Source organism: Bactrocera neohumeralis, chromosome 2 (assembly GCF_024586455.1).
Source record: "Bactrocera neohumeralis isolate Rockhampton chromosome 2, APGP_CSIRO_Bneo_wtdbg2-racon-allhic-juicebox.fasta_v2, whole genome shotgun sequence".
In the NCBI taxonomy this organism is placed as follows: Eukaryota; Metazoa; Arthropoda; class Insecta; order Diptera; family Tephritidae; genus Bactrocera; species Bactrocera neohumeralis.
In genome coordinates, this window is record NC_065919.1 from 33,124,294 (window position 1) to 33,150,201 (window position 25,908).

General features: G+C 34.8%; 1 protein-coding gene across 4 annotated transcripts; it reads right to left on the minus strand.

The window, feature by feature from the left end:
* Window positions 1-11,672: 11,672 nt before the first annotated feature.
* On the minus strand, window positions 11,673-25,584 carry LOC126763640 (glutamine--fructose-6-phosphate aminotransferase [isomerizing] 1). 4 transcript variants are annotated; one of them, XM_050481366.1, is made up of 10 exons: window positions 25,414-25,584; window positions 22,289-22,333; window positions 20,583-20,780; window positions 20,186-20,499; window positions 19,926-20,067; window positions 16,080-16,109; window positions 15,549-15,572; window positions 13,397-13,518; window positions 12,485-13,324; window positions 11,673-12,364 (listed from the first exon to the last, which is right to left on the minus strand). In XM_050481366.1, the coding sequence occupies exons 2-10, from the start codon at window positions 22,293-22,295 to the stop codon at window positions 11,990-11,992; spliced, it is 2,052 nt and encodes a 683-aa protein (XP_050337323.1). In that variant the 5' UTR covers window positions 22,296-22,333; window positions 25,414-25,584; the 3' UTR covers window positions 11,673-11,989. The 4 variants fall into 4 exon arrangements, with proteins under 4 accessions (XP_050337323.1, XP_050337307.1, XP_050337331.1 ...); XM_050481350.1 differs by having other exon boundaries at window positions 13,397-13,554; XM_050481374.1 differs by lacking the exon at window positions 16,080-16,109.
* Window positions 25,585-25,908: the final 324 nt, after the last annotated feature.

A 25,908-nucleotide genomic window follows, 5' to 3' on the forward strand; every position in this document is an offset into this window, starting at 1 on the left:
CCAAAAATTTCTATGCTGGGTTGCGTAACTGCCCACCTTTATATAGTTCTTCCGTTCAATATGTGCTTGAATTATGTTTTTAGAAATTGGCCTTTTTGGTTGTTTGATTACACTGTGGAACATTTTTGGGATTATTGTCTGGGGGGTGAGAAATTCCAAGTCAGGGTACCATCGTACTAGGTCAGTATAGTAAAACCTTCAAAGGGTTTGGCGTTCGTATGTGTCAGTTTTTTTTATGACCTTTTAAATTTTTTCCTTATCTTGATGTTTTATCGCTTAGTTGTAACATTTTGGCAAAAACGTAGTTTAACATAACTCGCGAACTACTATTATCTATTTTTCCAATCCATTAGACGGTTGTAGCAGCTTTTACACACTATATTTGGTACCCAATTCTCGTTCACTATAACATAAGAAAAAATTTAAAAGGTCATAAAAACAAACTGACACATACGAACGCCAAACCCTTTAAGGGTTTTACTATACTGACCTAGTACCATCAACTTTTTCAACTTTTTCATTGGTATTGTTTTTTACGTGGCGGGTCCCAAGCCCAGCGCACAACCCTATGTAGGGAATGTTTCGCCTTCTCACATTAGCTCGCCTTCGAACGGATGTTCTTAGGCTACCCAGAGGATACTTGGTCAAAGACCGGAAGTAGTGAGCTGCTTGAGCCATGTGTAAAAGAATCGTTTCTGGCCACTCCCAAGTGAATGGCGATCAGAGAACTTTCCTCACTTGCGTGAACTTCTACACATGACTCCATCCTCTCATCACCCTGACTTGGAATTTCTCACCCCCCAGATTAGCTGTTGTACTGGGTTACAAAACAAAACAAAACAAAGTTTAGCATTAAATATAACATCCGATACTAGGGAACTAGCTTTAAAAATGTACTCGTATGGTTAATATAATGTAAATTAACGTATTTGAGTAGACGTAAAGAAAGTTGAAATAAATCGAAACTTACAAGCAAACATACATATCTATTTAATGTATATATATATACATAAATGAATTGCTGTTCGTTTGTCTCGCTAAAACTCGAGAACGGCTAAACGGATTTATTTTAACTTAGTCTTGAAATGTTCATGGAGGTCTAGGGAAAGTCTAGAAGGCGAGAAAAAATCGAATAATTGCCGCGAAAACCCTGAAAACAGCCCTTTTCTATTTCCCATAAGTGACGTGATGTCACATCGCATGGCATGATATCACATCACATTGCATAAATACCCATCTTATATATGTATGTATAAAAATAAGTTGAGCTATAGCTGACTAAACCGTTACATGAAATGAAAAATGGCCTGAACCACTTTGAAGGAAATCCAGTGAGGATGGTTTGTAAAAAAAAAAATGAGAAAATGTTAATTTTTAACGGACTTACGAGCGTAAATTTCCAAAAAGTGACTTTTCCATACCAAATTTTTTTTTGTTTTGTTTTCCAATTAATTTATTTGTAAATTATTTGAATTTATGTCGTTTGTTTTTTTTATTTGCGTCAGTGAGCCATTTGCGAGAACATTGCTCTATTCGGAAATTACTTGATATTATACATGGAATGCATCTTCGAGGAAATAGAGTAAAATCCAGGTGTGTTCTCAACTAATGCTTTAGGACGAATTTATGCAATCCACCCGAAAAACGACGATTGCTGCTACCTTCGGTTGCTATTGATAAATGAACGTGGTTCAATTTCAATTGAGTCATTGCTTACTGTGAATAGCACGGTGTGTGCAACTTTTTGAGAAGCATGACAGCAATTACAATTGCTGGAACATGATAATCAATGGAATCGAACGAAGGACGATTCGATAGCTACTTCGCATGCCACTGAAGTTCGCACACTTTTCGCGATGATAATTTCGACACATCAGCCTTGAAATCGGCGTCAATTATGGGATACGAACGAAAATGACATTGCCGAGGACACTTTAACCGTGCGATTCTGTAACTTGAGACAGTCTCAAGTCTCTAAATTTGAGATTTTAAGTTAGAGACAATTTTTGAGACTTGAGATGATATTGCTATTCTGTAAGCGACAGTCACAAAATCTATTACATTTCATTATTCAGAGATGTTTTTACACTTGAATGAAAATAAATATGTCGATAACAAATATTAAATTTTCTATAACATAGTCAAAAAACATAATTATCAATGAAAATAAAAATATATGTTGACTTTGTTTCATAATATTTACCAAATTTATATAAAATTGGTTTATTTTTAACCTTTTCGTGTTTGAGTTGCTTACAAAATATAAAGAAACGACAATCGATTAATATCTATGATGATCTCTATTCAGTATATTCAAAATGGCAGACAAGAGTTCTTTTTAGTTTTGTGACCTGCTAACTACCAGGTCTCAATATTTTGAGACTAACGCTAGAGACTGTTTAGTGAATAGTAACTAGTCTCAAATTGAGACTTTGCCTCAAAATGTCTCAAATAGAGACTAGAGACTGGTTACAGAATCCCGCTATAAATCATATTCGATAAGAATTGGAAATAGGCAAATTCCGGTTGATACTTCCAGTGGTTTGTTATCAATTCCACCTGCCTTTTGTCAATTCACTTCAACGAAAGATGAACTCATCACGAATGTTTATCCGAACATTAACCAAATTATCGTAACTACGATTTCTTGAGTGCACGCACAATTTCAGCAGCCGAAAATACCGATGTTAATGACTTAAACTGGAAGATTCTATGTCAAAATCCGGGAGGTTTGCGCTCATACAAATCGATCGTATTGACAATGAATACGAAGCCGTGAAGTATCCAGTGAAATTTCTAAATTCTTTGGAGAGGCTTGGTATACCGTCGCATCATTAGCGTCTCAAAGTTGGATCTGTCATTATTATGTTTTCCAATCTTCACGCGCCGAAACTGTGTAATGGAACCCGATTGATTGTGACGCAGCTATCGAATACATGGAGGCAGAATGCTTGATTCTACGAATTCCTTTGATTTCCAACGATTTGCCATCTCAGTTCAAACCTATTCAGTTTCCAGGGAAAATTGCATTTAAGATGACAATCAACAAGACACAAGGATAGTCGCTAGAAGTGTGTGACATAAATCTGGAAATCCCATGTTTTTCACACGGCCAGCTATAAATGGCGCGTTCGTAAGTTGGAAAACCATCCTCTCTATACATTTACGCACCAAAACAAACTACGCTACATTGAAAAAAAATGTGGAAAAATCGCAAATAAATAATTTTTAACACAATATAAATTAAAGTTTCTTTTCATTTTAAAACACCTAATTTCACACAGGACAACGCCTGTGGGGTCAGCTATTTACACTTAAATATTTAAATATGTACATATTTATATTTAGGCGCTTATCGATTGATAAACATCCACATGTACATATTTCATATATACACTGCATCCCTACAGTGATTTGAATTACATGGAACGAAACTAGAAGTGCCAGCACAACTAGTCAGCTGGAAACTCTTTTCCATATACATATGTACTAGTATCCATATATGTAAAACGGATGCTTTGAAGAGAAGTAAGAATTACCATGCGATTCTGTTCTGTGATACAGTCTCAAGTCTCTAAATTTGAGATTATAAGTTAGAGACAATTTTTGAGACTTGAGGCGATTTTGCTATTCTGCAAGTGACAGTCACAAAATCTATTACATTTCTTTATTCAGAGATGTTTTTATACTTGAATGAAAATAAATATGTCGATAACAAATATTAAATTTTCTATAACATAGTCAAAAAACATAATTATTCATAAAAATAAAAATATATGTTGACTTTGTTTCATAATATTTACTAAATTTATGTAAAATTGTTTTATTTTCAACCTTTTCGTTTCTGAGTTGCTTACAAAATATAAAAAACGACATTCGATTAATATTTATACTGTGATCTCTATTCAGTACATTCAAAATGATAGGCAAGAATTCTTTTTAGTTTTGTGACCTGCTAACCATCAGGTCTTAAATTTGAGGCAATATTTTGAGACTAACGCTAGAGACTGTTTAGTGAATAGTAACTAGTCACAAATTGTGACTTTACCTCAAAATGTCTCAAATAGAGACTAGAGACACCTAAATAAAAGCGCTTTCGATCCATCGTTTTGAAATCGCTCGTCAATAAATTATTTTTGTCGAGTGAACCAGTCTTTGGGACTAGTTTCCTCTTTTACTAAAGGTTAAAAATTAGCTAAATATTACACGTAATAGGCTATTAAGAGGGAAAATCGGAAGGTTTTAATGCTCTTTACATAGGATTTGGTTCCGATTCAATCTTCCCTTAAAATGTATTTTTGAAACGATCGCTCTTCTTTAAAATATATTAGTCGTTCGGTATTAGCTTATAAGTTGTAGGTCTACATACTTGTCGGATGGCTTCAAGGTGCGTATCAAAAACGGAGGTAAAACTTAAACAAGCAATTAGCAGAAATAGGTTATCTCTTTGCTGGAAAGAGGGCATAATTGTTTTAATTTATATGTATGTATATGTGTAGTATGTATGTACTTCTGTATATGTATGTTTATGTGGATTTATGAACATATAGCAGCTTAATCACCCGAAAAATCTCTTTGATGTTCAAAAACGCCCTTAATTTACATGCATACATACTATGTATACAAAAACATAGTACTCGTATACTCATCCCGAGCTCTCTTTAACATTCTTAACGATGTCCTCAACCACATTCATACATAACTAATTACAGAACATGAAGGCAGAAATAAAGGGTTGTTAAACTTATTCCAGTGTGAGAGCGCCTCAAAATTAGCGTTTTTTATAACATTTTCCATTATGGCCAGATTGAACAAAATTACAATTTTTGGGCATTTAAATTCAAACACCCAACATTTAGTATGAATGAAAATTACTATATAGCGGTTATTTATTATATGGAGAAACTATTTAAATCTTTTTAAAGAATATTATAACAACTGACTTTTGTTCTTTCAATGCCCAATAATTGGATTTAAGCTTGTTAGCTCTCAATCATTAAACGTTTTTAATCATTTTTCATCAAATATCTTTAAATTTTACAAATTTATTTAATTTTCATTTTTATAAGTGGTCTTGAACGATGCAACTAATCCCTCCGTTTACATATTTTTTTGATAAAATTTCAATCTGGCCATCGCTCGTTTCCAATTGCTAAACGTCAAAACCTCCTGAACTCGATCAACTGTCAAAGTTTTGCTGGTTTTGACGTTTAGCAATTGCTCTCTCACTTCCAGTGAGAGAGGAGTTAAACATCTCTTTATCTCTGATGAAGGGGTGCTTATAGGAGCTGATGACACGGGGCTGTTTAGCAGAGATAAAGAGATCCCCAACTCTCCTGTCACTGGAAGTGTGAGAACCGCTCACCTACCGAACTTTGACAGTTGACTGGATTGGCTAGGTTTTGACATTTTGCAATTGGAATGACTGGAACGGCCAGATTGAAATTATATTAAAAATATATGTGAACGGAGGAATTTGTTGCCGCCGTTCAAGATCGCTAATAAAAATTTAAAAGAATGAAAATCAAAGAAAATGCGAAATTTAAATATATTTCATGAAACGTTTTACATAGTAGAATTATATGTCAATTACAAATGATTAAAAACATTTATTAATTGAGAACTAACAGGCTTAATTCACCTTGTTAGGTATTGAAAGATCCAAAGTTAGTTGTCTTAATATACCATAAAGTCATAAAAAACAATTTAAGTAGTTTCGCAATATCTTAAAAGTCCAATATACTATACAATAATTTGCGATCTTAATAAATGTTGGGTGTTTTAATTTAAATGCCCAAAAGTTCTTATTTTGTTTGATCTGGCCATAATGGAAAATGTTATAAAAAACGCTTATTTTGAGGCGCTCTCAAACTGGAATTAGTTGGGCATACCAATATCTCTGATTCCTGCTGTTTAGTCTGTCGATGCGCACTGGTTCGGTTAAAATAAGCTGGGCAAAAGTCGTTCTCGTATTTATACTCTCGCAACAAAGTTGCTAAGGAGAGTATTATAGTTTTGTTCACATAACGGTTGTTTGAAAGTCCTAAAACTAAAAGAGTCAGATATAGGGTTATGTATACCAAAGTGATCAGGGTGACGAGTAGAGTTGAAATCCGGATGTCTGTCTGTCCGTCCGTCCGTCCGTGCAAGCTGTAGCTTGAGTAAAAACTGAGATGTCATGATGAAACTTGGCACACGTTTTTCTTGGCTCCATAAGAAGGTTAAGTTCGAAGATGGGCAAAATCGGCCCACTGTCACGCCCACAAAATGGCGAAAACCGAAAACCTATACAGTGTCATAATTAAGCCATAAATAAAGATATTAAAGTGAAATTTGGCACAAAGGATCGCATTAGGGAGGGGCATATTTGGACGTAATTTTTTTGGAAAAGTGGGCGTGGGCCCGCCCCCTACTAAGTTTTTTGTACATATCTCGGAAACTACTATAGCTATGTCAGCCAAACTCTACAGAGTCGTTTTCTTCAGGCATTTCCATATACAGTTCAAAAATGGAAGAAATCGGATAATAACCACGCCCACCTCCCATACAAAGGTTATGTTGAAAATCACTAAAAGTGCGTTAACCGACTAACAAAAAACGTCAGAAACACTAAATTTTACGGAAGAAATTGCAGAAGGAAGCTGCACCCAGGCTTTTTTTAAAAATTGAAAATGGGCGTGGCCTCGCCCACTTATGGACCAAAAACCATATCTCAGGAACTACTAGACCGATTTCAATGAAATTTCTTGACACCTTGATGACATGTACGAAATATGGGTGAAATCGGTTCACAACCACGCCTTCTTCCAATATAACGCTATTTTGAATTCCATCTGATGCCTTCTCTGTATAATATATACATTAGGAACCAATGATGAAAGCGGAATAAAACTTTACACAAATACGGTATTTGAAAAATATGTAAATGACGGATAATGAAATCTCGATTATCACTTTATGATGCGAGAGTATAAAATGTTCGGTGACACCCGAACTTAGCCCTTCCTTACTTGTTACTATTAATAACTGTGCTGGAATAATTGGCTTTCAAACTAATTTAATCACTAAATCAATATTGCTTTTAGTTTTCAATATGTGTAATTTAAATATTGTTGAAAACAAGTAAGAAAGGGCTTAGTTCCGGTGCAACCGAACATTTTTTGTGCACTGCAAACTGAAAGAATCAATGGGAATTTAAAATTGTGTTATATGGAAAATAGGCGTGATTGTAGACTGCGTTTATCCATATTCATACTGAATATGAGAAAAATGCTACGTACTAAATTTAGTCGAAATCGGTATGTCGGGTCCCGAGTTATATGATTTCAGCTTAAGTAGTTTAGAAGATATGTTTACTTATTAGGGTGTGCACGCCCACTTTTTCAAAATTTTTTGCCCACAGTGCCCGTTGCTACTGTGATTCTTTGTACCAAAATACCGTTTTATATTGTATTAGTTTAGTGCTTAGTTATGGCACTTTATAGATTTTGGGTTAATGGCGATTTGTGGGTGTGGCAGTGTTCCGAAGCTTGCGGAAAGAAAGTTACCCGGATTTCAACTTTTTTTGTCATCCTGGGGTCGAATCATTTCATACGTGCACGGATCGGCAAACATACGAAAGAAAATTCCGTGATACGGCAATCGTATACGGTGATTGGCGTTATGACATTCGATAGCAAACGGATCGTAATTTGTTTTTAATTTACTATAGTTTTTAAGATCCACATTCTTTTGGATCATATGTTTAGGTCACAATAGATGTGAAACTGTCAAAACTGTTGCAAATTTTCAATAAACTAACAAAAGCTAATTAAATATTAAAATGGATCCAACTTTGTTTTTTTTTTTAGCTCTAGTGAAAATGATGGGGATGAAAAAATAGTGGGGATGAAAAAATAGGAGGTAGCTAAAAAATTTTATTTGGAGATGGATCGTTGAACGAAGCGTTGCAATCTTAAAAAGACGGTGGAGAATTTTTGGATATAACAAGAGAAGAAGGTATCACCGGCATTACATTGCATAAAATTTAAAATAAGTTATGACCCTCAAAATTGCGATTCTGATCATACGCAAGAAATAGACACCGAACTGCCTAATCACAATCGGAATCCAGAAAAGAGACAAAATAAAGTATTATTCGTTAAATTTAATTTGAAAATGTATATGTCTTTAACTTTGTAAATATTATTTTTTATACAAAAATTTTGTTCAGATAAATTATTATTTTTTTAATTAAATTCACTGATTTCTTGTCTTTGTTCTTTATTACAAAAAATTATTAAAAAAATATGAAGTTTAAAAAAGTTTACTCACATTTTTAATAATTTGTGTATTACGATTGGCACTTGGTCCTTCCAACGGAGTGGAGGTCTTCCTCTTCCTCTTCCTCTGCTTCCCCCGGCGGGTACTGCGTCGAATACTTTCAGAGCTGGAGTGTTTTCATCCATCCGGACAACATGACCTAGCCAGCGTAGCCGCTGTCTTTTAATTCGCTGAACTATGTCAATGTCGTCGTATATCTCGTACAGCTCATCGGTCCATCGAATGCGATTTTCGCCGTGGCCAATGCGCAAAGGACCATAAATCTTCCGCAGAATTTTTCTCTCGAAAACTCGTAACGTCGGCTCATCGGTTGTTGTCATCGCCCAAGCCTCTGCACCAGACAGCAGGACGGGAATTATGAGCGACTTATAGAGTTTAGCTTTTGTTCGTCGAGAGAGGACTTTACTTTTCAATTGCCTACTCAGTCCGAAGTAGCACCTGTTGGCAAGAGCAATCCTGCGTAGGATTTCCAGGCTGACATTGTTGGTGGTGTTAATGCTGGTTCCCAAATACACGAAATTATCTACAACTTCAAAGTTATGACTGTCAACAGTGACGTGAGAGCCAAGTCGCGAGTGCGACGACTGTTTGTTTGATGACAGCAGATATCTCATTTTGCCCTCGTTCACTGCTAGACCCAGTTTCTGTGCTTCCTTGTCCAGCCTGGAGAAAGCAGAACTAACGGCGCGGATGTTGAGGCCGATGATATCAATATCATCGGCATACGCCAGCAGCTGTACACTCTTATAGAAGATGGTACCTTCTCTATTTAGTTCTGCAGCTCGAACTATTTTCTCCAGAAGCAGGTTGAAGAAGTCGCACGATAGGGAGTCGCCTTGTCTGAAACCTCGTTTGGTATCGAACGGCTCGGAGAGGTCCTTCCCGATCCTGATGGAGCTTTTGGTGTTACTCAACGTCAGTTTACACAGCCGTATTAGTTTTGCGGGGATACCAAATTCAGACATCGCGGCATAAAGGCAGTTCCTTTTCGTGCTGTCGAAAGCAGCTTTGAAATCGACGAGGAGGTGGTGTGTGTCGATTCTTCTTTCACGGGTCTTTTCCAAGATTTGGCGCATGGTGAATATCTGGTCGGTTGTTGATTTTCCAGGTGTGAAGCAACACTGATAAGGTCCAATCAGTTTGTTGACGGTGGGCTTTAATCTTTCACACAATACGCTCGATAGAACCTTATATGCGATGTTGAGGAGGCTAATCCCTCGGTAGTTGGCGCAGATTGTGGGGTCTCCTCTTTTATGGATTGGGCATAGCACACTTAAATTCCAATCGTTGGGCATGCTTTCGTCCGACCATATTTTACAAAGAAGCTGATACATGCTCCTTATCAGTTCATCGCCTCCGTGTTTGAATAGCTCGGCCGGCAATCCGTCGGCCCCTGCCGCTTTGTTGTTCTTCAGGCGGGCAATTGCTATTCGAACTTCTTCATGGTCGGACAATGGAACGTCTGCTCCTTCGTCATCGATTGGGGAATCGGGTTCGCCATCTCCTGGCGTTGTGCGTTCACTGCCATTCAGCAGGCTGGAGAAGTGTTCCCTCCATAATTTAAATATGCTCTGGGCATCGGTCACTAGATCACCTTTGGGGGTTCTACAAGAGTATGCTCCAGTCTTGAAACCTTCTGTAAGCCGCCGCATTTTTTCGTAGAATTTTCGAGCATTACCCCTGTCGACCAGCTTATCAAGCTCTTCGTACTCACGCATTTCAGCCTCTTTCTTTTTCTGTCTACAAATGCGTCTCGCTTTCCTTTTCAACTCTCGGTATCTATCCCATCCCGCACGTGTTGCGGTCGATCGTAACGTGCGAGGTAGGCAGCCTGTTTTCTCTCCGCTGCGACACGGCACTCCTCGTCGTACCAGCTGTTCTTTTGCACTTTCCGAAAACCAATGGTTTCGGTTGCAGCTGTACGTAAGGAGTTTGAAATGCCGTCCCACAGTTCCCTTATACCGAGTTGTTGACGAGTGCTCTCAGAGAGCAGGAATGCAAGCCGAGTAGCAAATCGTTCGGCTGTCTGTTGTGATTGCAGCTTCTCGACGTCGAACCTTCCTTGTGTTTGTTGGCGTGCGTTTTTTGGTGCACAGAGGCGGGTGCGAATCTTAGCTGCAACAAGATAGTGGTCCGAGTCGATGTTAGGACCTCGGAGCGCACGCACATCTAAAACACTGGAGACGTGTCTTCCGTCTATCACAACATGATCGATCTGGTTGGTAGTTTTTCGATCCGGAGACAGCCAGGTAGCTTGATGAATCTTTTTATGCTGGAATCTAGTACTACAGATAACCATATTTCGGGCCCCGGCGAAGTCAATCAGCCTCAACCCATTTGGGGGAGTTTCGTCGTGGAGGCTGAATTTACCAACCGTAGTGCCAAGGATACCTTCTTTGCCAACCTTGGCGTTAAAGTCGCCAAGCACGATTTTGACATCGTAGCGGGGCAGCTCCCATAAGCGCGCTCCAAGCGCTCACATACATAATATATATGGATTTGAAGCATCCGCTTGACTTCTTACCATATATATTGATCAATCCATGCAGTTTCTTATTAAAATTCAGAAAGTTTATATTTCTGGTAATCATATATTTTAATATAAAAACTGTATAAAATCGGTTCAAAAATTTCCATTTCGCGCATATACCTTATACATATAAGAAAATTATATTCAGAATTTCAAAGTTGAGTTTGGTATTATACCAATAACCGATTTACATATGTCAAATAATGATATCATTGCAAAAAAATCGATCCACGCCTTTCCCCAGCTCCCATATATCTTAAGAGTTTTATTAGTTCAGAATGAAATTGGGATTTCTCGTCCTTGCGGTCAATGTATTCTTCGTATACCCATATATTATATTTAGGCCCTTCGATTGGGTTTATTTTCCATATATCTTTTTTGAGTTAATGAGGTTGATCTAAATATTAATATTTCGGACATGCAAAATGTAGTAATGAAACCAAATTTGATTGTAATCCATTCAGTTCCTTTGAATAAAGCATTTTCAATTCTGTTTTTCTTAATATAAAGTTTTGAACCAACTGAAAGTATTTGCTCGCCATTTACCTCTTCAAGATAAATTTTGAAATGTTATGTTAACAAGTGTTCAAATTAAAAAAGCAAACCGCATACAAAATCTAAAAAAAAAAATATGGGATGGGAATTTAACGATTACAGAGCAGGTTAAGAGACTTACATATATATGTACGTACTATAAATTCAGTATGTTCATTCGTTAATACTCGTATATGTATAAGATAACACATATTTCAGGATTCGACCATTCCAAATTTCTGTCGAACAACTTTTGCCAAGCTTCCATAAGAATTAACAACAGGTATTATCCAAGGTGTTCACAATGTTGTTCTTTATATTATTGTAAATTTTGTTTTATTAAAATTGTGTAAATATGGTTTTAAATCCTAAGGCCCAGCTCTATAGAAAACAGAATAAAACATATTCAAGGAGCCATATACATACATATATGTACATAAAATCACTGTTAATATCAATCAATTAATGTATAATTATATGTACACATGTACCTATACGTATATAAGTGGAGTACAAAGTGTACAAAAACCAGCCATATATACATATGTATGTATATATGTAAATATTTTAAATATAAGTATATAAACAATTGGAAGGAAATCATCACTCCACGGTTACGGACTTCGCCAAATTACGAGGACAATCAACATCACAGCCACGCAGTACGGCAATATGGTATGAGAGCAATTGCATCGGGATGACCGTTAGAATACCTTGGAGACAGTCTACTGTGCGCGGTATCTCCAGAGAACGAGATGAATAAGACTTTGTTTCTTCATCGCCTTCCTCGCAGATAATTATTGGGCAGCCCTTACGTGACGTTACTTGTTGTAAGGCATTGATACATTTGATATAAACCGGATCTCGCAAAACTATCATCATAACTGGCATGCGATCATCAATGAGTGCTAATGGGCCATGCTTAAGTTCTCCCGCCATGATACCCTCACTATGCATATATGTCAATTCTTTTACTTTCTGCAATAGATAAGTGTCATGGTGACTATGTATAAATCTTTATTCTTGAATACATTATTTTTTAAATTTTTGTTTTGAAATCCACTTAGAGTATTTCAAATAAAAAATAGCTTCACTTACCAGTGCTCCTTCCAGACAAGTGGCAAAGTTATAACCGCGCCCCATAATAAGTAAGGATTTATGTTGGAAGAGATCCTTGGCTAATTCTTGAACCTGAATATCAAGTTTTAAGACCTGTCTAATACGATCTGGGAGCTCGTATAATGCCTGTATGATTTCCAAACGACGTTGCTGCAACGAAAGTCGATCTTCAGACATAACAAGAGCGAACATCACTAATGAAATGAATTGTGAAGTATAAGCCTTGGTTGAGGCAACACCAATTTCAGGTCCAGCATTAATGTGAACGCCACAGTGAGATTCACGACATATACTACTTCCGACTGTATTAGTTATACCGACAATGAGAGCACCTCGTTGTTTACAGTATCTCAAGGCCATTAGAGAGTCGGCAGTCTCACCTGACTGCGAAATAAAGAAACAGACGTCATCACGGAATATGGGTGTATTGCGATCGAGGAAATCGGACGCCAGTTCAACCATAACTGGCAATTCCGTGAGCTCTTCGAGTAATTGTCGAGTGGCGACGGCGCTGTGATATGATGTGCCGCAACCAATCAACATTAGCCGACGACAACGTTTAATTTCTGGTATGAAGTCTTTAATACCTCCCAGTACTATAGATTTGGAATCAAAACGTACGCGCCCACGCATGGTGTTGACCACTGATTCGGGCTGCTCGAAAATTTCTTTCAACATGAAATAATCGTAGTTGCCCTTCATGATCTGTTGGATTTCCATTTTTAAAGTTGTAATTTCACGTGCATGTGGATCATCTAGACATTTTTTCAGACGGTGGATGCTCAGTGTTCCATCGCGAACAGCGGCGACATCATCATCCTGAATAATACAAATTTTTACATTTCTCATGTACATATATGTATGTATATGTTACATTCGTATTACTATTACCTCTAAATAAATTACTCGATTCGTGTGTTCAATAACAGCTGAAGCATCCGATGCGAAGAAGTACTCAACCTCCTTTTCCTCCAATGGCATAAATTCGGATGTACTCTCTGTGCGTGGCAACACTGCCAATTCACGAGTTTGTCCATGTGGACGATGTTCTTTTTGATTAGGTTGTACGTTATCAAAGGAAAAGCGGAAGCACAAGCAAATGGTTGCAATTTAGCGTTGGCGATAAAACGTATTTACATGTATGAATTATTAAGTGCTTAAAGGGTGCAGTAAATATACTTAGTCTTGCCATAAATTCTGTTAAAAGGATACAATACATACAACGAGGAAAAAAAAAAACGCGACACGCGGTCAACGGCCTTAAAGTATCATTTTTACAGATGAAAAATGTTTCATTGTCAAGTAGTTTTTAATAAGCAAAACGACAAAATCCGTTCAAAAACTTCCATAGACACAAAATAAAGTATTCCAAGGGTTCAACGTCTGTAATGGTTTGGTTGGGAGTCACCTGTTAACGCATTATACCTCTTCACTCCTGTGAGTAAAATGTTAAAACAGGGATAAGCTTGTATCAACAGGAAGGTTTAAAAAAAGTGGTAAATCAGTTAAGCAGTACTCTCATCGATGTAGAACATTGGACTTTCCAATAAGGTTCTGTTTCAGCAAACAAGACAAAAACTACAAAAAATTAGAAGAGTGTCTAAAAATCTTCAGTTCAAGCAGTGCCGTCAATACCTTTAGAAACAGTGCGTGCAATTTGAACGCTTGTGTGAAAACGAAAGGTGACAACTTCGAGTAAAATTTTGAACATCGCTCAATTAATACTTGCATTAATTCATCAAATTAAGTTTATTAGAAATGTATTATAGTTTCTATTACATAATAGCATAAAATTGCAACAGAACTAATGACAGGGTTTAGTGAAAGATCACAAATTAAATCAAAATATACTTTAGAGTGGACCAGACGGACCATATGTTTTTGTGTAGGATTGTGTTAAATAAAAACTTAATGCAAATACCAATTTTTGCTTACCAATTATTAGAGAATTATAAATATCTTAGAACCATACTCTGATATAACAAAGAATTCTATGCATTAATAAAGACACATATTCTCATACTGTCTGCAAAAACTGCTACAAGTCTGGGATGAGGTTGTGATTAATCACAAAGAAACATGCGAATTATAATTTTTATACATACTGAACCTTTTTCATTTCTTCAAGCAAGTCCTATGATGAGATAATTGTACCCTTTCATACAGGAAATGTTAAGAAGTCGATGTTACCTTAAACTCCTGTGTAATAGACCATAAGCGCTTTGAGCCTGTCACAAATTTTTTTGAGGCGGCTAACGTTAACTATGCCTTCTGGTTCGACGAAGATAAGACCGATGAGATGTGTCAACCTACGTATTGTTAAGGTTGGACAATGGAAAAAAGAAAGATGAGGACAAAATTTTTAGCCTCACCGCATTAATGACTTTTGGACAGCGTCCAGTAAGAGCCCCTACGGGAAGATGAACTTATCTAAGGACAAGTTGTCCAACTCTGTGTTCTACTATAGGCCAAAGCGGGTCGCCGACCAGCGCCTACTAAGCGCTCTCGACGACCATTGTGCTAGAACGTTAGACACCAATGTAGATTCAACACGGTTCCATTCCGATGTGAGCGGGATAAGAGTGCCCCTTTACTTGAACGAATTAAATAGGTACTATTGTATTTCACAATTTCGCTTTAAGGTAAATGTAGTAAATCGCAGACTCTTCCATTAATATTAAGTTAGCTGACATTGATAAGTTTTAAAAAAAAAAATTTACCCATATACATACATATGTATATATTATCTAACTACGTCTAACTTTATTAATTGATTTTTGTATTCGTATGAGTTTTCTCAGTTTCAGCAGACTTTTCAGATTAATGCCCTAAACTATATTATACATTTTGAATCATCGTTGATGTTTAATAATTTTATGATATAAAGTTGGAGAATTTAGATGTGCATAAATTCGAATGATTTTTTAATGTTGTTTCGGCCTTAACCAATGGACGTTACTAAGAAATTGAATACTATGATTGCGTATGTATGTAAATGAAATGCATAAATACTTTTGCTTCTAAATATTTTAGATGGGTTTACCTTTCGTCTTGGGTGCCTCGGTGTCTTTGGTGATTTCCGACAGGATTTGGAGAGTTTTCGGAGTGTTGCAGGTTTTCACATTTTTCGAGAATTATAAATAAAAGTATAAAAGTTAGTTTACAAATTGCAAATGGATACTAAATTTAAAAACTAGAAATGTAATGATACAGTGAGAATTAACACTTTTAATACCATAATATGTTGTATACATATGTAGGTGTTGAAACAATAAATTGTAACACTGAATGCATGTTTTACTTTAATAATAATGTTATATTACAAATAATTATCAACAAAGTTAAATAGTTAGTGGTTAGTCGCTACAGCGATAAGTTATATACCATACATACATATATAATCTGCATTAGAGTTATTTCTTGTATTACGAGATACTCTTACATGTATATTGTTTTTAACCGTAGTATATTATAGAAGCTATTGAACCATTCCCAAGTAAGCAACCAATTTGATACACTTATGCATGTCTGTATGAGTAAGTTTAGAAATTCCGGTTTAAGTAATAAGAGGTACCTTTTTCACAAGTTTGCGGTGACTTTTCGTCTGTTTGAAGCGAATAGAGTTGAAAACGATAGGCAAGTAGTAGGATTGGGTAGCGGTTTCAAAGTTCAGATGAGGGTTTTGTAACATGTACAAATTGTACACATGATTCCCATATATTTATGAAATGTCGGTGGATAGAGTACATAAAAGAGAGGTTATTAAGAAACAAATTACATTAAAGTTAACATTTTACAGTATATTTAGTTTTAAAAACATACAAATGTATACAACCAAGTTCTATGTACATCATTACAACATATATATAATATTAATAAATACAAAATATAACTTACTTCCTACCTTAGAAAAAAATGTACATATGTAAGTACATATATACAGGTAAACCTCCTACAACGCGGTTCCCAAATTGCGGACATTTTCTTACAACGCTACTCTTACAACGCGATTTTTACGAAATTTTTTCAAATATTTACTATTTTAATTTGAAAAAGGTGTTCAGTCTAATACCTATTAAATTATAAAAAATTTGTGAAACAGTTGTTTTTTCGTAAAAAAGTTTTGATAAAAATATTTTAAGGTGAATAAGTAAGTTTCGTTTAAACCTTATTTATATTTATGTAACTTTATTTAAATGCAAATAAACTTTTTAATTTAGCCACAAAAATGCCGAATGAAAAAAAACGCCGTTAAAACGAAAATTTGTTTCCATTGAATTAAAAAAACAAATTTTGGATTGACTTCAAATTCAAGAGAGGACAAGTGATATTGCCAGACATTTTAACTTAAATGAGTCAACAATATGAACTATCAAACAAAACGAAGAAAAAATTAGAAGTTCGGTAGCATCTGGGTCCTCTGTTGTCGCGAAAGTAACTGCTCGTCCTAGACCGCAGATAATGGAGAAAATGGAGCAATCGCTTATGGTGTGGATAGAAGACATAACAAAACAAGAAAAAACGTTAACTTCGGTTGCACCGAAGCTAATATACCCTTCACAGGTGCATTTCTTTTAGTAACTATGTGTTCAATTTGTATGGAAGCTATATGCTATAGTAATCTGATCTGAACAATTTTTTCAGAGATTACATTGTTGCTTTAGAAAATAATCTATACCAAATTTGGTGAAGATACATTGTCAAATGTGAAAGTTTTCCATACAAGAACTTGATACCGATCGTTCAGTTCATATGGCAGCTTTATGTTATAGTGGTCTGAGATCCGCCGTTCCGACAAATGAGCAGCTTCTTGAAGAGAAAATAACGTTTGCAAAATTTCAAAAGGATATCTTAAAAACAGAGGGACTAGTTCGTATATATACAGACGGACGTACGGACGGACATGGTTAAATCGACTCAGCTCAACATACTGATCATTTATATATATACTTTATAGGGTCTCCGACGCTTCTTTCTGGGTGTTACAAACATGGTGACAAACTTAATATACCCTCTTCAGGGTAAAAAACCGAATGCCCTTAGATGGGAATGTAATTAAGTTTAAAGCACTAAAAATATTTGATTGTTTAAAGGAAACAGGACAATCGTCAATCGATGAAGACAATCGTCAATTCGTAGGTAGTAATGGATGGTTTGGAAAATTCAAAAAAAGACATGCACTTCACAATTTAAAAATATAGGGAGAAAGTGCATCCGCAGACGCAGATGCAGCAGAAAAATATCCAGCAAAGTTCGAAAAAATTATACAAGAAAATGATTATTTACCTGAACAAGTGTTCAACGCAGATGAGACAGGCTGGTGTTCGAAAAAAATGCCTTCAAGAACTTTTATTTCGAACGAAAAAAGAGCTCCTGGCTTTAAAGTTTTGAAAGATCGAATAACATTTTTGCTGTGCGGTAATGCGTCTGGTGATTTTATGACCAAGCCAATGTTTATTAACCGATCATTAAATCCAAGATGTATGAAACAATGCAATAAAAACAACCTTCCAGTGTATTGGAGAGCCAACAAAAAATCAAAAAAAACTGGCAGTCAGTTTATTTAATGATTGGTTTTATCATTGCTTTGTTCCAGACGTAGAAAATTATCTAAAAAAAAAAGAACTTAGCATTTAAAGTTTTACTACTTTTAGATAATGCGCCATCCCATTCGACTGATTTAAGTCATCCTAATGTTCAAATCAAATTTTTACCGCCCAACACCACATTGCTATTACAGCCTTAAGATCAGGGCATAATAGCAGCATTCAAAGCTTACTACATTCGGAAATCCTTTGAGGTAATATTAGAGAAGATGGAGTCAGCAAATATTACGGTTAAAGAATTGTGGAAACAATTTACAATTTTAAATTCCGTTGAAATTGTTGATGCATCACTTAAAGAAATTCGTCCGTCAACACTAAGAGCTTGCTGGAAAACCCTAATACCGGAAATAGACGTTCAGGGCACTGTTTCTATACCAATAGAAGATGAATATAGGAACATAGTGAGATTGGCGCATGAAGTAGAAGGTGATGGATTTGATAAAATAACAATGGCTGATATTCAAGAATTAATTGCGGACGACGAAATAAACGAAGCAGATTTGGTGACAATGACAAATGAAGAATCAGTTGGAGGTAGCTCTGGCGATCTTTCCAATGTTGAAAATAAAAACTTTTCACTGAAAAATATCGAGAAAGTTTTAACTATGGCAAAGGAGTTGGAAGAATACATTTTGGAGAACGACCCTTTGAGTGACAGAGCAGAAATATTTAAAAGAAATCTTCAAAACAATTTAGCTCCCTTTCAAGAAATTTATAAAGATTTGCGACATAAGAGAAAACAAACTTCAATGCACGACTTTTTCAAACCAATAATCGTCGAAAGAATGCCCGAATCTGAAAGTGGATCAAGCTCAGATTTTGAACTAGTACAAACAAAACGTTCGAAACAAATCACACTAAGTGATGAGAAGGAGTAGAAAGTTATGGTTCTATTTTGGCTTTAATTTATTAAATCTTTAAACTTGAATATTTTACGTAGAATTGAAATTTTATTTTATTTTATTTTGTTTTGTTTTCTTTTTGTTTAAATAAATGGAATGTTATTAAATTACATAATATGTACATATGTTCTTATGACTCAACAAATAAATACACAAAATTATATTAAGCACATATTTTTACTATACAAATTCCAATATTTTATTGAACATTTTTCTACCTTGGAACCAAACTCTGATTTTTGTATGGAGTTAGTGTCTCCTATAACGCGATTTCCTATAACGCGGTGTTTTTCAGGAACCTATTCACCGCGTTGTAGGAGGTTTATCGGTACATTCATATGTATAGTCAATATTTATGATGTAAACATTTTTAGTAGAAAAATTGCGATCAATAAATACTTGAGAAAATAGAAAAATATTTCCGATTTAAGAAATAACTATTCTTCAAAAACAAAATATATTAAATGGTCTCTAAACACATATGTATACTATATTTGCGAAACGGCATAAATGTTTTTCAATAATACCGATTTCCACTTTATTCGTATTTTAATTTTTATAAACTATTTCACCATTTTAAAGGGCAAAATGACAAATTTCTGTCTATAATGAAAATACAAGGATATACTGTTAGTGATAACTTACGACCATAAAAATAAAACATAGTTGTTTATAGGAAAACTAAGACATGAACCTTACTAAAATTCAACCGTTACTAAAGTGTTATTGACGTGGAAAGAAACATTTCTCCATGTAAAGGAGAAGCGCGATACAACTGTTTATACGTCAGAAGACATACATAAATATTAAACTGCTGTCAGTTTGTTTTAAGAGTTGAGTAATTGAGCTTTTGTAATTTATTAAAAATTTTGTAATATATGTATATACATAGAAGTGATATTATTAAATTACCTTTGCCATATAAAATAGGAATATGATCAGTGGATAAGCGGGTCTTCGTTTTAATACCAACAAGTAGTGGTGAACCACGTCTGGAAGCCACGCATTCTCCAGGGAAGTGCTTTGACTTAATTGCAATTGCAAAGGCACCCTCCTAAAATAAAATAAAAATAGTTACATATGTGTTAAACATTTCAGACAGATAGTAGGTTCTTATTTGATTAAATATTAAGTACTCAGCTTTAATTAAGTATTAGTGAGTCATATCATACCAGTTGTTGAATCACTTGCTCCACAAGTTCTCTAAACGAATATCCTGGATGCTTCTTCCACAGGTGATGCACCAGTTTAGCTATGACTTCTGTATCGGTGTCTGATTCAAAAATGTACCCCCGCTTCTCCAAAAATGTTTTTACATCTTTATAATTGGTAACGATGCCATTGTGAACTACAACGAAGCTATTCTCATCGTCTGATCGTTGTGGATGAGAGTTAGTTTCACATGGTACACCATGGGTAGCCCAACGCGTATGCGCTATACCGACATGTGTCATCACGGGTTCATCATATTCTTTACCACTAAAATCTACATTTTTATATCCAATTAATTTAAATAGTATTATAAGCATTTTTATTTCTTAAATAAATCGGTTAGTGAGGTAGGCTTACGTTCAGCTATGGCATCCTCTAGAACCTTTACTTTTCCGCAACGCTTCACCATTACAATATCATTGGCTTGCGGTGAATCTATTGCCACACCTGTTGAATCGTAGCCACGATATTCCAAACGTTTTAATCCATTTAGAAGCAAGTCCAAAACTTCGTGACGAGACTTAGGGGTAAGGTAATTTAGATAAGCAAATATTCCTGTTGGAACAAATTTATAAAAATTTATCATTCATTTATTACAAAGATATTCAACATAGAGTTTGTAGAAGAAGGAAGGAGTCGAGTTGAAATTCCAGACAAAGCCATACCTCCGATGTAGGTTAGATCGTAGTATGGAGATTTGTTCCTACTGTTAACCATAAACACAAAAAAGTGTATGACACAATCCTCATGGATCGATGACGCACTTTGAGCTTACCACAATTTTATTGAGGTGGTTATTATCAGTCGCAGCCCCTTCGCTAGGCTCGGAAAAGGTGTATCCACCGAAATATTTCAATCTCAATATGGCAAAAGCCGGAAAATAGAAAATAATGTAACAAGATATTCCACCTCGCCGCATTCCATTCAGCTTTGGTAAGGAGCGCCCGACAAAATATTTAACCGCACCGCGTGTGAACCCTTTGGACAATGTTCAGTTAGAAAACATAGAAGAAGGATCTCGCTTCCGCAGATACCCATAAACTACCACAATAAATGAGCCTATAGGACTAATTCCTGAATTAAGTGTTGCAACCAACGTATGTATATCTCAGTGGAAATCTGAGAAAAAATCGTATACATTAGGCCGACTAGTTATTTGTATAATGAAGGTACTTTTTTCAAAAGTTAAATATCCAAAAACTCCAAAATTTTTCATTTTGAGTCGAAATAAAAAAATACGTTCAATAGTTTATTTTATGTTTTGAAATTTCTCACCATTTCGGGAGATTTTGATTTAATATTATAGATAACTTACTCTTTAACATTTGGTTTTGAGGAAACCAGTTCATATCGATAAATGTCAAATCGATGTGACACAATGACACAGGTGACACTGGTACGAATTAGTACCGTAAAGCAAGTCAACAAGTAAGAAGCCACGCAAGCAAAGCGCACCTTAGTGCAATAATGTTAGCGAAAACAGGTTTTTAATTTTTGTATAAATCTTGTCATCGCACACAAGGAAAATTGATTTAGTACAGTTTTGAGCAAAAATGTTGTTTGGTTATTAATCTAATTTATATTTCAGAGTTTTTACAAACGCGTTATTGAACTCTTCATAGATTTATCTTTATCCCTTAGAACAAAGCTCTATTTTCAATATTTTATATATACTATTTTTTTTGCTATTAAACTTTACAGTATCTTTGAAGGAAGAGGATGCTAACAAAAATCAAATCCTCGTAAACTCGGATTTTCTTAAACCTCTAGTTGACAATTAGATAATACTCTAAGCGCAATTTTCATCTGACTAGATTCAAGATTAGAAGCGAAGTATTTATTGTTTAAAGCTTTTAATATACGGCCCAAGCAGCTCCCATATGTAGTAATAATAAACTCAGTATGCCTTTTATATCCTCTTCAAATAGTTATACAATTGCCTAATAAGAAGTTGTCGGGTTATTGTGTATGGTGAATCTCAATTTCTTTTTTGTAACTTGGTTTAATATTTTAACCGGAAACCGATTCTTAAATTTATTTGGCTATTTACAATTATTACTTACCACACATTTTAATTTTGGGTCACTAGTTGCACTGGTTTAACACTTCTGTAAAAAAATTAAAGAAATAATTATAATATTTTGTTGTTTACTATTTAAGTACAGAGTATATTATGTATGTAAATGGAAATATCCAGTTTAAATAAAGCAATTCGATTGTGTTTAGAAATTTTCTTCTTTTTGATGCTTTTAGGATTGCATGATTCCCCAAAGGTTTTGATATCTTTTAAATTCAGTAATTCAGCAGCATTACAACACAGTTTATTGTGTTGCCATTAATGTTTCAAAGATGTGCGTTTGAACAATAACTGAGCGTCTCGGTTTTATCAAATTTACTTTTTTTGCTTTCTTTGTATTTTTGGAGAACCCTTTGATTGGTTTTGTATCCGCACAGGAAACAGAAGAACATACCGTTATCATTTTTCAACGTTTGTTAATGTTTACTTGTTTTTACTAATTGAAGTGATTCCTGTTCGTGGAAAATAGAAATATATAAGACAGTTTGCACATTTGCACAAATATTGTGAGTTTTCCTCTATATCAAATTTACTTGCTTATATGTATAATTAATAATTGATTTTTTTAATAGAACATTTGTTGTTAGTCGATATGCTTGTAATTGTGCAAAGATTGTGTACGATCTTCGATTGCATATCAAAATGTATGTGTTCTTTATTGTTAAAAAATATGCTTTTCCTTCGCTTTGACCTTTTTAATAAGTATACTCAAACATAAAGAAAACAAAATTAATATGTGGATTTAAAGCATTATCCGTATCTTATCAGTAGTTTTGCGCTATTACAACTGACGTACATAGGAAGACCAGCTGTAATGCGTTCAGACAATTTATATATTAATATTGCATTACCCCATTACCTAGAAGGCGTTGGTATGTTTCTTTTAAAGTGCTTCACACATGTTTATGTACAAAACTTTTTAGTAATGATATAGGGCACATTATTTTATGGAAGATCAGAGTGAGATCATTATCTGTTTTAATATCTTGCATTTTATTGATGGTCTCTGTACCATATAAGTGACCATACCGACATCCATGATTACAAAATTAGTAAATATTTGTTCGATATATATACATATATACTGTTGTGTGAGCAACAAAATATTTTTAGTTTTTGAAAAAATTTTTATGTAATTGTCTACATTAATGTTGTCACCTTATAAATACTCTCCATCCGATATTATGCACTTATGCATGATTCTAAATAATTTGTTAATTTTCGTATTAACTATTTCCAGGTACTTATGCGAATATCCAAGATAATATTGAACAATATACTTTAAATCGGCCGTTTCGACAAATGAGCAGCTTCTTAGAGAGAAAAGGAGTATGCAAATCGATATCTCAAAAACTGAGAGAAAAAAGATGTATGAAAAATTTTAGACGTACATATATCTCAAAACCTTTCGCGCGTATAGAGACAGACGGACATAGCCAAATCGACTCAGCTCGTCATTCTGATTATTTATACATACATATATACATTTTATAGAAAATCTGGCGTTTCTTGACATCATAAAGACAATGATGTAGCAAAAGTCAGAAGACATGTATTTGAGATTGAAGAAGGATAATAGTTTTGCTGGCTAACTATTTGGAAATATGTTGTAAAAGTTAAACTTCTTTCTATTTCTAGAAATTAAAATTTGAATAATTTGTCGTTACGTACGCATATTTTTATTTTTAACACTTATGCTCTCTGCGTACCCAAGTGGAGTTTGGGAGTTCACCATATTTAGAAAATGGTTACTGTATATACATATGTAGTGGTAGAGTGGTAAATATTTAGTTTTTTTTTTATAAAATTTCCTCTTCAAATAGAACCTCAAGCGTGTATTTATAAATACATATATTATTTATTTGTATTATTATATCAGTTGTTTCTATTTATTATCACATTCTATAATTTGTGCAGTGTTTTTGTGCGGGCGTTCAAATTATTATATAATGGAATATTCACGAACATAAAATATTTGGATCTTAACAATGAAATAAAATTTAATTTCGTCACTATTACTAAAGTGCGCACACAAGTCTCACTTTAGGACTGTTCTATTGCAGTCGTGGACCATACAAATACAACAAACACAGCGAATTCTGAACTTCGTAGGCGTCGTTTTATGACTTTTGAAACACTGTGTACGTTTACTCATTTTAAGTGGAGCGTGTATGTTTATATTAGCCAACATGATTAGCTATGAAAGCGTGGTAAATACTTTTATTTGGGCGACAGGTAGTAAATAAATAAGAATATACTGTTAATTTTATTTTTTAGAATAAAACTTCCGGAAATTAAAAGCAAAATACTTAAGGGGCATTTTCTAATTGGGCACCAAGAAAGAGCAATGTGTAATAAAAGGTAAGTAATAAATTGGTTTGGCTACAATTAAAAATGCAATGCATGAGCCACATTGTGAGATTGGTTTTTATTTAACAATTACGAATGTATGTTGGAGAACTTGTAAATTATATGGCAATTCAAATCAAGTAAGTTTCGAATTTTCGGCTACTCATGTACATATGTAGGCACATAAGCGTGCACATATGTATAATATATAATATATTCATATGGATGTACGTATGTATGTATATACCTAGACGAGGGTGCGTAATGATGTAAAATCAGTTTACGAAATGTAAAAAACGGCGTAAATGTACGGTATGTACTCGTATTACATTTTATCTGATATTAGGATAATCAAAGTGTCGACTATAAATTTCTGGTATTAATATGGAAGTATTTCCATATACATACATATATACAGGCGTACATGCATATGAATTTTAAGTAAAAGTATTGTTCGTGCATAATTTCAACTGCCTCGACTACTGCAAGTTTAGCAAGCAATTACGGAATGTCTAAATGCTGCTGCTTTGCAATGTTGCAATATCACTTAAGTTGCCCCTTACGAAGTACAACAGGTTCCACAACTTAACAATTTCAAATTTACTCTTGTCTTTAACAATTATGCAAATAAAGGTATCTTGGTTTGTGTTTTAATTCAAGCTTGACTTGAATACTTTATTATACAGAAGAAACACAACAAAAATTACAATAACAATATTAGTCAACCGAATGAAAACAAGTTACAAACAGCTCTTTACACACCTTCGCGTTATTTAATATTCGTGGTCGAGCGTAAATCGTATTGACGCGTTTAATGTAGACCAATTGTACCACACTTCGCCGGCAATGAGTCACAAATTTGTATTTTATCAGAAACTTAACTTGCCAACTCCGCAGTTGGGTGCAGACTGAGCTGAAACGGAAAAGTATCGCGAACGTTATTCTCTGTTTTTATACTTTTACCACAGACGACGTCAGTGCTGGGTGGCATAACGTTGGTGGAGCGAACGTAGGGCCAGCGATCGTGCTCATTTAGCCACATACTCACCTACTGGTATTATGCTGATTTATACCGCTACGAGTATCAGTATTTATTTGTTATTGTTGCTGTTGGCATGATGCTTTTTTATCTTTAATGGAGTTGATGTAGTACATACATATGTGCATATATACCTACGTATATAGCATACATACATATCTTTGATCGAGTGCGTAATAACGAAGAAATGTGTCTTGTACAGGGTGTTGTGGCCAAAA